The following is a 15,192-nucleotide window of genomic DNA, read 5'->3' as shown; positions in this document are numbered from 1 at the left end:
TTAGTCATCTTTTCCATTCGTCTCTCCACAGCATCTATCTTTGCGGAAATGGAATCTAAGTCATGGCTAGAATCGGCTCTAGCTGCTTTAGATGATCTAACGATATCTTTTTCTTGGTGCCACTCATGTGAGTGGGAAGCAGTGTTATCAATAATTTTATAAGCATCAGTTTCAGTTTTCTTCATAATGGAACCACCGGCTGCTATATCTATGTCTTTTCTTGTAGTGATATCACATCCTTGGTAGAATATTTGTACTATTTGACAGGTGTCTAAACCATGTTGCGGACATCCTCTTAATAACTTTCCAAATCTTGTCCACGCCTCATATAGAGTTTCATTCGGTTTCTGTGTGAACGTAACAATTTCTCCTTGAAGTCTTACGGCTTTAGATGCCGGAAAGAATTGTTTAAGAAATTTTTCAACTAAAACGTCCCATGTATCGATCGCCCCTTCAGGTAACGATTCCAACCAATCTTTGGCTTCTCCCTTTAAAGTCCAGGGAAATAACATGAGATATATCTGTTCATCCTCCACTTCTCGGATTTTAAATAGAGTGCAGATCCTATTAAAGGTACAAAGATGTTCATTTGGATCTTCCTTCGGCGCACCACTAAATTGGCATTGATTAGTCACCATGTGTAGAATTTGTCCTTTGATTTCATAATCTGGCGCATTAATGTCTGGATGAGTAATTGCGTGACCTTGGCCAGTGCGTTTAGCTCTCATTCGGTCTTCCATACTTAAAGGTTCCAGATTCTCCATAATTGAATTTGTTGAATCGGAATCACTAGAGGATTCTGATTTAATGGTTCGTTCCTCAACAATCTCTGTTTGAATGATTGGTGGTTCCGGAGGAAAATTTAATGGTTCAGGATCTATGAATCGTCCCTGAATATTCTCCGAATTCTCAATTGTGTCGGGTTCAAAAAATGGATTATCAGAAATTTGAATTGGAGTACTTGGTCGACTGGATGACGATTCTAAAGAAAAATCAACGGCGGTAATATTTGCTAGATGTCTTGATCGAGTTACAGGTGGTGAACGTACAAAAGGTGGTGAACGTCTTGCTCGGTGCATTCACTGAATATCCTATTAGTTTTTAAAAGGAAAGAAAAAATTATATAAGTTATCCAATTAATAGACTTTTCTGATTTTGCCCACGTTTCGAATAGCCAAAAGATGCAGCAGAGGGGCAGGATTCGTTTGGTCTCAATATAATTGAGGACTGTTTGGCTCCAATAACCCGGTCCACGTACAAATCCAACTATTACTACGAACCAGAAAATTTTGATGTCTATCAATTTAACCACTTAAAATAAATTTTCGTAATTTTAATAAATTTAGATAAGAAGTAGAATAAAAATCTATGTCCTAAAACTAGAATGGCGAGAAATAAGAAAGAAAAAGAGCGCATCGAAAAAGGTCGAAAAAGTAAAGATCGAAAAATAAAAGGCGTCGAAAAATAAGAAAGAAAAAAATGACTATAAAACTTAAAAAAAAAACTCGACTAACCCAGCCTTATTACTATCACTAACTTAAAATTATAATCGCAAATTGAGATTACTAATTGGAATGATAATTGATACATAGGTAAAAGGTGTCTAAAAATATTAAAGCTTACAGGAAAAACTATATCCCAAATGGCAATATCTTAAAAAGGTACTAAAACTTAAAAAGGCGTCGCAGAATTCTAAAGCACTTAAATCTTAGTCTAAAGAAAAAGCACTTAAGGGATTTTACGGCAGAGCCTAAAAATCTAGAAATAAAAATAACTATGGCAAAAACTATGTCTTAAAACTAAATACGAGCGAAAAATACAAAAGTTACGCTAAAACAATTAAAAAGGGACAAAATATAAAAATATACTAAAAGTTGTAAAAATTACAATTTTTATAAAAATATTATTTTTATATTATTTATTTTATAAAACTATTAATTTTACAACTTAATTAAACTAATTTAACTAAATATAAAATAAATTAAAAACTAAAATTAAACTAAATAATAAAATATTAAAACCTAATTAGGGTTTATTAAATAATAATAATAATACACCGTAATAAATGCAGTTTTAGGGTTGCAGTTGGCGTGTCAGACACTCTCATGCGATCGCATGAGTTTATGCCTTAGGCTTATGCGATCGCATGAGCTGAGGTTTTGGGCCAGGTTACGGGCTGCTACAGTAGCAGGCCCGAGTGTTTTTATATTTTTTTTTTCTGTTTTGAATTTTCTGTTTTATATATTTATGTAATATATTTATATAAATTAAATAAAACTTATATTTTTATAAAATAAAGATAAAGAAACTTTTATAGAACTTAAATATTTAACAAACTCTTAAAAATATTTATATTTTTGTTTTCTTTTTATATTTTCGAATATTTAAAACGTATTTTTACAAAAGCGTATTTTTTTTTATATGTGTGGCGTTTCGCTTCGGCGTTCCCCGGCAGCGGCACCAAAAATACTTGATAGTTAAAGCTAAGGGGTATAAAATACTATTAAATTTTAGTAGGAAATACTATTAAATACGATACAATTTTACACAAGATATTTATTTATTTATTGAATGGATATACGTAAACCTTGCTATAACACTTATAGGCAGTGTACCTAATCGTACAGTAGTGTAGTTTTTAGTAAGTCCGGTTCGTTCCACAGGGAATCTTTTAATCAAAGCTTAACGCTATATTAGTTTAATTTATAAAAATACGAATATATATATAAGTAATATTATTATTTTAAAGGGGGGTTTTTACCGTTTAATGACCGGTTTGTCGATTTTAAAACTTTAGTCGCAGTTAAAACCAAATGTAAAATATTAAATAAATAAAAGACTTAATTTAAAGCGTAAAGTAAATAACGATAATGAAATTGCGATAAGTAAAAGTGCGATAAAATAAACTTGCGATAATTAAAAAGTACGATAATTAAAAGTGCAATTAAATACAATAACAAAAAATAAAAGTGCGATAATTAGAAGTGCAATTAAATATAAAATAATGGAAATTAAATATGAAATAAAAGAATTATGCTTATTTAAACTTCCGTAATCATGATGTTTGACGTGTTGATTTTAGTTTTATGCCCATGGGTTAATTGTCCTTTGTCCTGGATTATTTAATATGTCCGTCTGGTTTTTGTCCATAACAGTCCATCAGTCATAAATATAAAGTGCGAGTGTCCTCGTCAAATTATCCTTATACCCGAAGTTAAATATTCCAACTAATTGGGGACTTAAACTGTAACAAGATTTTAATACTTTGTTTAATAATTACACCAGGATGTCGACTGAGTGTAACCCAAGGTTTTAATACTTTGTTATCAATTATGCCAAGTTTCCTTGTACATAATTTCACCCATGTTTTAATAATTCTAGTGGCTATTAATCCATTCCCGTGTCCGGTTAAATGAACAATTATTCGTACATATAAATACCCCGCCCATCGTGTCCGATCGAGTGTAAATGGTTATTTATAGGGACGCCCAATTGTAAATCTTTATATTAACATTAACAAATTATCATTTAGTTAAACAAATATAAAGCCCATTAATAGCCCATAGTCTAATTTCCACAAGTGTCGTTCTTTTGTCCAAACCCCAATTATGGTACAAAGCCCAATTACCCAATTTTAATATTTTTAGCCCAACATCATGATTACTTCGGATTAAATAAGCATAATAATAACTTAGCTACGAGACATTAAATTAAAAAGGTTGAACATAACTTACAATGATTAAAAATTGCGTAGCGTTACACGGACAGAATTTCGACTTACACCCTTACAACATTCGCTAACACACCCTTATTATTATAAATTAAAATTATAATATAAATATAAATATTATACGTTGAATGAGGAGAAGAAAAAGATGTGTTTTGATGTTCACCAAGCTGCGAATTTTATAGGCATGTGGGCTGGAAAAGTGGCTCATGCGATCGCATGAGCTTTACCCTTCAAGGCCATGCGATCGCATGGCCAGCTGGGGAGGCTCACATGCCTTTGTTTTTTCTGCCGACGGTTTTTAATAATATAATATATAATATATAAATAATTATAAGAATTATTTAAATATTATATTATATTTATGTGCATAGTTGACTTGTAATTTTTAGTCCGTTGCGTCAAGCGTTGAGAGTTGACTCTGGTCCCAGTTTCGGATTTTCGAACGTCCTTGCGTACAATTTAATATCTTGTACTTTGCGTTTTGAATCTTGTACTCTTGTAATTTTGAGACGTTTCTTATCAATAATTGGAACCTCTTTGATTGTCTTTTGTACTTTTGAGCTTTTTGGTCGTTTGCGTCTTCAATTCGTCGAATCTGCCCTTTGTCTTCACCTTTTATTATTTAAACGAATATCACTTGTAAATAGGACAATTGCAACTAAAAGCTTGTCTTTCTTGAGGAATAATGCTATGAAATATATGTTTGTTTTTAGCATTATCACACATCAAAAAAATTTTTAAGGATTTTAGGGATCCAGTCATGTGTTGAGATGCTCCAGAGTCAATGATCCACCCAGGATCATTATTAAGATCACATTCAGAAACATTACTTTTAAAGAAGTTTTTGAAATTTTCATTAAATTTAAGACTAAAATTGAAAAATGTACCTGCTGCATTAGCTTGCACATTTCCAGACCCAGACTTATCATTAATTAACTCCATCAACTTCATCATTTGCTCATTGCTTAATCCCAGATTTTCAGACTTTAAATTTCCAGGTTTATTTTCAACAAAAATATCATTGCTCATAGCAGATTTATTAAAGTTTTGACTATTTCCAGCCCTTTTAACTAGGGGTGTTCATTATAACCGAATCCGAATCCGCAATCCGAAAAATTCGAAAATCCGATCCGAAAATATCCGAAAAATCGGATATCTGGATTTTCGGATATCCGATTTTTGGGATTCGGGTTTCGGATAGAGCTTTTCAAAATATTCGGATAATCGGATATCCGATATCCGAAAATATATATTACTAATAAATGATATTTGTATATTTGTAATATATTATTGTAGGAGAGGACTGGATAAGGCCCAAGGCCCAAAAGGTGAAAAGAAGCGTACAATTTGCATTTACATTTCCACTTATAATTTAGAAAACCCTAGATCTAAGTAACAAACTACGGAGTACTTTCTTTCTCTCTGACTAGAAGCCGATTTCATCTTCTATTCTCATCAGTCATCGCATCTTCATCTCTTCATCTAATAATCTCGTCTCAAATAAATCGTAATAATGTATGACCTCATGAGACTTAAGCTTCCGAAGGTGCAACTCTGAATCAACAACTTTGATTTTACTCTTACAGTCCGAGCTGCACTGTAGTCCAACACCAAATTGAGTTTTAATTATATCTTTTAAATCACGACCACTACTGTATACTTTATTTTAATGGACTATTGGAGATTTGGTACATAATCTATTGTGTTCTGTTATTGCTTATAGTGTTGTATAATAAGTTCATGTACATATTTATCAATTTTCTTGGTAGAATCATTTTCTATTAGTTCTCCATTTTGTGTTTGTCATTTGTTTTTTTTTTTTACAATTTTTATATATTTAATATAGATTTCGGATATTTGGATTATCCGGAATCCGAATCCAAAATTTCGGATATTCGAATTTCGGATATCCGAAATTTCGGATTCGGATTTCAGATGACCAAAATCACTATCCGAATTTTCGGATATCCGAATTTTCGGATATCCGGTTTTGAACACCCCTACTTTTAACCCAACGAGGTGGGAATCCCACAATCTCATAACACCTTTCAATGGTATGGCCAGTTTTATTGCACTAAGAGCATTTAAGATTAGGGTTTGGTCCTCAACAAAATCTTTTTGTGTTATCAAAAGTTTTAGACACCAGAAAAGATGAGTTTGGGGTTTTACGAACATAATTGACTTTTGAAATTTTTTTATGTGATTCTTCTCTTGAAACAATTGAAAAAGCAGTTTGAACATTAGGGAGAGGATCTTGCATTAAGATATTACTCCAAATGTTCACATAGTAATCATCTAACCCCATCAAAAATTGCATTAGTTTGATCAAATCATTATGCTTTTTAAACTCAGCATTAGCAGTGCAGGTGCAAGAAGGTAATTTGACCAAAGCATCAAGCTGTTTCCATAAAGCATTAAGTTTGTGATAATAATCAGAAATAGGACTGCCATTTTGAGACACGGTGTTAACACTTTGATAAAGATTAAAGGTAATAGAACCATCAATTTGGTCATAGGTTTCCTTTAATTTATCCCAAACAGTTTTAGCAAGTTGAGAAAAAACTTGTCCTGAAAACAATTCCTCAGATATTGAATTAAGAATCCAAGCGAGCACAACAGAGTTACACCTATCCCATTGCATAGCAAGCACATTATCAGTTTAAGATTTTGCAACAGAACCATCAATGAAGCCAAGCTTATTTTTAGTTTGTAGGGCTAATAACATAGCTATACTCCATACATTATAATTTTCAGTACCCTTTAATTTTAAAGAAATGATGGCAGTGGTACTGGTGTCACTTGGGTGCAAATAAAGAGGGTCTCCAAAATCAAGATTACTCATTTGGGTGTCCCTAGTTTCCCCCTTCAAGTTCAGACATTGTAGTGACCCGAACTTTTCCATGTTTATATATATTAATTGAGATTGATATTTACATAAATAAATGTTTCCAACGTGTTAAGCAATCAAACTTGTTAAGACTTGATTAAATGAAATAAGTTTCATATAGACAATTGACCACCCAAGTTGACCGGCGATTCACGAACGTTACAAATTTGTAAAAACTACATGTTGTGGTATATATAGACATATATATATGGTTGACATGAGATTATGATGAGTAAGTATCTCACTAAGTATATTAACAATGTGTGATATACATAAGAAATGAGATTACTAAGTTAAGAAACTCGAAATGATATATATAACGATTATCGTTATGATAACGTCTACTAAATTCATATGTATCATATTAAGATATTGATACACTATATTTAACATGATAAAATGATATTTAAATATATCATTAAGTGTGTTAACAATGAACTACATATGTAAAAACAAGACTACTAACTCAAGAATTACGAAACGAGACTTATATGTAACGATTATCGTTGTAACGATATTTTAATGTATATATCATATTAAAAGATATTCATACATCATAATATCATGATAATATAATAATTTAACATTTCATTTGATATAATAAACATTGGGTTAATAACATTAATTGAGATCGTTAACTTAAAGGTTTCAAAACAACACTTACATGTAACGACTAACGAAGACTTAACGACTCCATTAGAATGTATATACATGTTGTGTTTTGATATGTATTCTTACACTTTTGAAAGACTTCAAGACACATATCAAAGTACTTCTACTTAACAAAAATGCTTACAATTACATCCTCGTTCATTTTCATCAACAATTCTACTCGTATGCACCCGTATTCATACTCGTACAATACACAGCTTTTAGATGTATGTACTATTGTTATATACACTCCAATGATCAGCTCTTATCAGCCCATGTGAGTCACCTAACACATATGGGAACCATCATTTGGCAACTAGCATGAAATATCTCATAAAATTACAAAAATATTAGTAATCATTCATGACTTATTTACATGAAAACAAAATTACATATCCTTTATATCTAATCCATATACCAATGACCAAAAACACCTAAAACACTTTCATTCTTCAATTTTCTTCATCTAATTGATCTCTCTCAAGTTCCATCTTCAAGTTCTAAGTGTTCTTCATAATTTCCATAAGTATAGTTTCATAAAAATCAAGAATACTACCAAGTTTGCAAGTTTACTTCCAAGCTTTCTAATCCATTCCAAGTAATCATATAAGATCAAAGAACCTTTGTTATTTACAGTAGGTTATCTTTCTAATTCAAGGTAATATTCATATTCAAATTTTGATTCAATTTCTACAACTATAACAATCTTATTTCGAGTGAAAATCTTACTTGAACTGTTTTCGTGTCATGATTCTGCTTCAAGAACTTTCAAGCCATCCAAGGATCCTTTGAAGCTAGATCCATTTTTCTCATTTCCAGTAGTTTTATCTAGAAAACTTGAGGTAGTAATGATGTTCATAACATCATTCGATTCATACATATAAAGCTCTCTTATTCGAAGGTTTAAACTTGTAATCACTAGAACATAGTTTATTTAATTCTAAACTTGTTCACAAACAAAAGTTAATCCTTCTAACTTGACTTTTAAAATCAACTAAACACATGTTCTATATCTATATGATATGCTAACTTAATGATTTAAAACCTGGAAACATGATGAACACCATAAAATCGGATATACGCCGTTGTAGTGAAACCGGGGGCTGTTTTGGTTTGGATAATTAAAAACTATGATAAACTTTGATTTAAAAGTTGTTCTTCTGGGAAAATGATTTTTCATATGAACATGAAACTATATCCAAAAATCTTGGTTAAACTCAAAGTGAAAGTATGTTTTTAAAATGGTCATCAAGATGTCGTTCTTTTGACGGAAATGACTACCTCTTTAGTAATTGACATGTAACTTAAATTTCCAACTATAAACCTATACTTTTTCTGTTTTGATTCTTAAATTAGAGTTCAATATGAAACCATAGCAATTTGATTCACTCAAAATGGATTTAAAATGAAGTTATGGGTAAAACAAAATTGGATATTTTTGATCTTTTTAACTACGGGAAATGTTTAACAAATCTATACAAATCATATCCTAGCTAACTTATATTGTATTATACATGTATTCTAATATATTATGTAATCTTGGGATACCATAGACACGTATGCAAATGTTTTGACATATCATATCGACCCATGTATATATATTATTTGGAACAACCATAGACACTCTATATGCAGTAATGTTGGAGTTAGCTATACAGGGTTGAGGTTGATTCCAAATATATATATACTTTGAGTTATGATCTAGCCTGAGACGTGTATATACTGGGTCTTGGATTGATTCAAGATAATATATATCGATTTATTTCTGTACATCTAACTGTGGACAACTAGTTGTAGGTTATTAACGAGGACAGCTGACTTAATACACTCAAATCTTTAAAACATAATAAAAATGGTTGTAATTATATTTTGATCATACTTTGATATATATGTACATATTTGTATAGGTTCGTGAATCGATCCGTGGCCAAGTCTTATTTCCGAGGAAGGAAATATCTGTGAAAGTGAGTTATAGTCCCACTTTTAAAATCTAATATTTTTGGGATGAGAATACATGCAGGTTTTATAAATGATTTACAAAATAGACACAAGTACGTGAAACTACATTCTATGGTTGAATTATCGAAATCGAATATGCCCCTTTTTATTAAGTCTGGTAATCTAAGAATTAGGGAACAGACACCCTAATTGACGCGAATCCTAAAGATAGATCTATTGGGCCTAACAAACCCCATCTAAAGTACCGGATGCTTTAGTACTTCGAAATTTATATCATATCCGAAGGGTGTCCCGGAATGATGGGGATATTCTTATATATGCATCTTGTTAATGTCGGTTACCAGGTGTTCACCATATGAATGATTTTTATCTCTATGTATGGGATGTGTATTGAAATATAAAATCTTGTGGTCTATTGTTACGATTTGATATATATAGGTTAAACCTATAACTCACCAACATTTTTGTTGACGTTTAAAGCATGTTTATTCTCAGGTGAATACTAAGAGCTTCCGCTATTGCATACTAAAATAAGGACAAGATTTGGAGTCTATGCTTGTATGATATTATGTAAAACTGCATTCAAGAAACTTATTTTTGATGTAATATATTCTTATTGTAAACCATTATGTAATGTAATGGTCATGTGTAAATGGTATATTTTAGATTATCATTACTTGATAATCTATGTAATGCTTTTTAAACCTTTATAGATAAAATAAAGGTTATGGTTGTTTTAAAAATGAATGCAGTCTTTGAAAAATGTCTCATATAGAGGTCAAAACCTCGCAACGAAATCAATTAATATGGAACGTTTATAATCAATATAAACGGGACATTTCAGTTGGTATCCGAGCGTTGGTCTTAGAGAACTAGAAAATTTTGCATTAGTGTGTCTTATCGAGTTTGTTAGGATGCATTAGTGAGTCTGGACTTCGACGGTGTTTTCTTTAAAAATGATTGCTTAACATTTTTGTTGGAAACTATATATTATTAACATGTAAATATTATGTCATATATTAATCTCTTAACATGTTTGATATTGTGTGATAGATGTCTACCTCTAGCACAAATCCCATTGACTCACCTAATAATAACGAATAGTCGAATATATATTAGCAAGATTCACAAGTTCCTGAAGAACCAGAAGAAGAGGAAACAGAACCGGAAGAAGAGGAACCGGAAGAAGAGGAACCAGAAGAAGAGGAACCGGAAGAAGAAGAGGTTCCGGAGGGGGGAATAGTAGGAACCACAGAAAACCGGTCAAATAAAAGAAAATCCTCAACCAATGGACCAAAGTTAATAATGGTCAATGGTGTTTCCGCTAAGGAAGCAAAATATTGGGAAAATTATCAATTTTTCGATGAATCGGATCCTGATGAGGATTCCGATGATGTTATAGAAATGACCCCTACCCAATTTAATGAGGCAAAAGAAAATAATAAGGAAAAAGGCATCAAAATAGAGAAATTTGATTCCGACCCCGATGAACTTTATATGTACCGTCAACACCCATATTTTCAATATCGTGACAATAACCCGGGAACCTCTAAACCACCAGGTTTTTCTAAACTAATGTGAAAAATGACGGCTCGTATTAGAGGAACATCATATATCCCTAGAAGATTAGGAAAAAGAACCAAGTTCGAAGAAGAAGAAACCAGTGATTCAGATTAGAGGGGTGTGAGCATGTTGTGTAATAAATGTATTGTAGTGTGCTTGTACTTTTATGTTCTATGTAAAAATTGATTGTATTGTTTGTTATTACAAATCTGATCCTTGTCTATTTTACAGTATAAAAACAAAATGGACATTAAGGGTAGACAACCGAATATTTTAGAAGACCTACCAGAGGATATGATTGAGGAAATCTTGTCTAGAGTCGGTCAGAATTCATCAACACATTTAGTTATGGCGAAATTAACTTGTCAAACATTTGAAAGACTTTCCAGAAATGCATTAGTTTATAAAAGGCTTTCCTTTGATAGGTGGGGTATATCACATTAGGAAGACTTTAAGTTAAGCCGTGTTTTCTTTAAAGCGTTAAATGCGGGGAACCCAAATGCAATTTTACGCTACGGGTTAAGAACCTATTTTGACTCAACATATCCCAACATAGGATTTCGTGAATTAGAAAGAGCTTCTAACATGCGACATAAAGAAGCATGTTATGCTTACGGGTTAGTGATGTTCGCTTCTTACCAAAGTGAGAAAAAGAACATCGGATTGCAGCTTTTAATTAAAATTTTCCCACAAGTGACGGATTCAGTAGTTGGGGTGAGAAACAAGGTTTTTAGATTATTACGGGGTTGTTGGACATTACGAAACCCTCGTCCTTTTGATGACATTACAACATGCTGCCTAGCCAATGGTCATAACGGTTATTTTCCACAAGACCAAGGATTGGAAGTCGTCTTAGTAAAACCAGAATGCATGACTTGTTTCTGGACTTATGAATTACGTGTCTTTATTTCCTTTGCTGAACAACTTGCGTATTAACTAGATTTATCTTCAAAACTGTCCTGTATCATAGTGTACTATATTTCATGTTATATGTAATATAGCGAAGTTGTAAGTTTGAAGAATATTTGTATGTGATATATTATTATAATCAGTTTTTCATATGGAATTGTAGTAGTTGAATTGTATATTAGCTACTAAGTATGAACTTAACAGCTAGGTAGTACCCGAATTTAAACTTATAAAACGCTCATATGAAGAAAAATCTTTTATAAATGAGTTCATATTATGCTACGAGATACTATTGACTACTCTTAATATTCTGTATGATTAAATTGTTTCATTTGACTATTTTGAAGGAAATGGCACCGACTACTCGACACACCTTGAATATGAGCGAAGAGGAATTTCGTGCCTTTCTTGCTTCAAACATAGCCGCAGTACAGGCCGCGCTACATACCAACAATAACTCTGAATCTAGCAATACAGTTAACGGCGCAAGAAATCGTGTAGGATGCTCCTACAAGGAATTCACTGCCTGCAAACCTTCAAAATTTGATGGGACCGAAGGACCAATCGGATTGAAACAGTGGACCGAGAAAGTTAAATTGGTGTTTGCCATAAGTAAGTGTGCTAAATGAGACAAAGTGAAGTACGCTACGCATACCTTCATAGGTATTGCGTTAACATGGTGGAATACCTATCTAGAGCAAGTAGGACGAGATGCTGCTTACGCGCTACCGTGGTCAGCATTCAAGCACTTGATGACCGAGAAGTACCGTCCCAGAATCAAGGTCAATAAGCTCAAGTCAGAACTTAGAGGGTTACGAACACAGGGATTCGATATTACTTCGTATGAAAGACGATTCACAGAATTGTGCCTATTGTGTCCGAGAGCGTTCGAAGATGAGGAAGAGAAGATCGACGCATTTGTGAATGGGTTACCGGAGAGAATCAAAGAAGATATAAGTTCACACGAGCCTGCCTCCATACAAAAGGCATGTAGAATGGCTCACAAACTAGTGAACCAGATTGAGGGAAGAATTAAAGAACAGGCGGCCGGAAAGGCCAACGTGAAGCTAGTCAAAAGAAAGTGGGAGGAAAACGGTGATAAGAGTCACCAAAACAACAACAACTATCCCAACAATCGCAACATCAATCGCAACTACAACAAACGGTACAACAACAACAACAACTACTACAACAACCATCCCAACAACAATAACAACCGCAACAACAACAACAATCAGAAGCAGCTATGCCAAATGTGTGAAAAGTATCACTCGGGGTTCTGCACCAAATTTTGCAACAAGTGTAAAAGAAATGGTCATAGTGATAATGCTAAAAACGAACATATATTTCATAGCATTATTCCTCAAGAAAGACAAGCTTTTAGTTGCAATTGTTCTATTTAAAAGTGATATTCGTTTAAATAATAAAAGGTGAAGACAAAAGACAAATTCGACGAATTGAAGACGCAAACGACCAAAAAGCTCAAAAGTACAAAAGACAATCAAAGAGGTTCCAATTATTGATAAGAAACGTCTCGAAATTACAAGAGTACAAGATTCAAAATGCAAAGTACAAAATATAAAATTGTACGCAAGGACGTTCGAAAATCCGGAACCGGGACCAGAGTCAACTCTCAACGCTCGACGCAACGGACTAAAAATTACAAGTTAACTATGTATATAAATATAATATAATATATAATTAATTATATTAATTATATATATATTATAAACCGTCGGCAAGAAAGACTCCAAAAGGGACTGAGCTGTAATTTCAAACTCCGCGACTCGCGGAGTTTGAAGGCAAAAATGCCGCGAGTCGCAGAGCCCCAAAAGTCGAAAATCCCTATAAAAGCAAACGAATTCTGATCGCAAAAATCACAAAATATATCCATCTCTCTATCTATATCGTATATATTTATATTTATATTTTAATTTTAATTTTAATTTTAATTTTAATCCTAATAATAAGGGTATGTTAGCGAATGTTGTAAGGGTGTAAGTCGAAATTCTGTCCGTGTAACACTACGCTATTTTTAATCATTGTAAGTTATGTTCAACCTTTTTATATTAATGTCTCGTAGCTAAGTTAGTATTATGCTTATTTAATCCGAAGTAATCATGATGTTGGGCTAATTACTAAAATTGGGTAATTGGGCTTTGTACCATAATTGGGGTTTGGACAAAAGAACGACACTTGTGGAAATTAGACTATGGGCTATTAATGGGTTTTATATTAACTAAACAATACCTTGTTAATTTAATATACAAACTTATAATTCGACGTATTTATATATAACCACATACGCTTGACTGGGTACGGTGGGCGGGATATCTATAAATACCAATAATTATTCATTTTACCGGATACGGAACTGGATTAATAGTTAATAGACTTGTTGAAACAGGGGTGAATTACATTCAAGGGTAATTGGTGTAATTGTTAACAAAGTAGTAAAACCTTGGTTTACACGCAGTCGATAACCTGGTGTATTCATTAAACAAAGTATTAAAACCTTGTTACAATTCGAATCCCCAATTAGTTGGAATATTTGACTTTGGGAATAAGAATAATTTGACGAAGGCTTTCGCTCTTTATATTTATGACTGATGGACTATTATGGACAAATCCGTATGGACATATTAAATAATCCAGGACAAAGGACAATTAACCCATGGGCATAAAACTAAAATCAACACGTCAAACATCATGATTACGGAAGTTTAAATAAGCATAATTCTTTTATTTCATATTTAATTTCCTTTATTTTATATTTAATTGCACTTCTAATTATCGCATTTTTATTGTTATTGTATTTAATTGCACTTTTAATTATCGTACTTTTTAATTATCGCAAGTTTATCGCACTTTTATTATTCGCAATTTCATTATTGTTATTTACTTTACGCTTTAATTTAAGTCTTGTATTTATATTTATTATTTTACATTTGGTTTTAACTGCGACTAAAGTTTTAAAATCGACAAACCGGTCATTAAACGGTAAAAACCCCCCTTTATAATAATAATATTACTTATATATATATTTGTATTTTTATAAAAGTAAACTAATATAGCGTTAAGCTTTGTTTAAAAAGATTCTCTGTGGAACGAACCGGACTTACTAAAAACTACACTACTGTACGATTAGGTACACTGCCTATAAGTGTTGTAGCAAGGTTTAAGTATATCCATTCTCTAAATAAATAAATATCTTGTGTAAAAATGTATCGTATTTAATAGTATTTTCTGCAAAAATTTAATAGTATTTTATACCCCTTAGCTTTGACATCAAGTATTTTTGGCGCCGCTGCCGTGGATCTCTTTTAAAAGCCGGAAGCGCAACGCTATATAAAAAAAAAGATTTTTAGTTAACTTTTATTAAAATTCGTTTTTGTAAAAATACGTTTTAATTATTCAAAAATATAAAAAGATAAACAAAAATATAAGTATTTTTAAGATTTTGTTAAATATTTAAGTTTTATAAGTTTCTTTA

General features: G+C 32.1%; 2 protein-coding genes across 2 annotated transcripts in view; both read right to left on the bottom strand.

Moving 5' to 3' along the window:
- The window catches only part of LOC139867999 (uncharacterized), a 91,540-nt gene extending 86,781 nt beyond the window's left edge, over positions 1-4,759 (bottom strand). The window contains exon 1 of the mRNA XM_071856341.1: positions 4,618-4,759. Within this exon, the coding sequence (XP_071712442.1) occupies positions 4,618-4,759 (142 nt within the window). The remainder of the gene's footprint in view (positions 1-4,617) is intronic.
- Positions 4,760-5,834: 1,075 nt separating this feature from the next.
- Positions 5,835-6,371, bottom strand: LOC139867998 (uncharacterized). The gene has a single exon (XM_071856340.1). It carries the CDS (start codon positions 6,369-6,371, stop codon positions 5,835-5,837), a length of 537 nt encoding a protein of 178 aa, XP_071712441.1.
- Between the last annotated feature and the right edge of the window lie 8,821 nt (positions 6,372-15,192).

The sequence above is a fragment of the Rutidosis leptorrhynchoides genome, chromosome 9 (assembly GCF_046630445.1).
Source record: "Rutidosis leptorrhynchoides isolate AG116_Rl617_1_P2 chromosome 9, CSIRO_AGI_Rlap_v1, whole genome shotgun sequence".
NCBI classification, from domain to species: domain Eukaryota; kingdom Viridiplantae; phylum Streptophyta; class Magnoliopsida; order Asterales; family Asteraceae; genus Rutidosis; species Rutidosis leptorrhynchoides.
Note: the sequence above shows the minus strand (reverse complement) of the source record. Positions and strands in the feature narration are given on the sequence as shown.

Bases quoted from the DNA above. Each gene is read 5' to 3' on its own strand.
- LOC139867998 (XM_071856340.1), bottom strand. From the start codon at position 6,371: ATGCAATGGGATAGGTGTAACTCTGTTGTGCTCGCTTGGATTCTTAAT.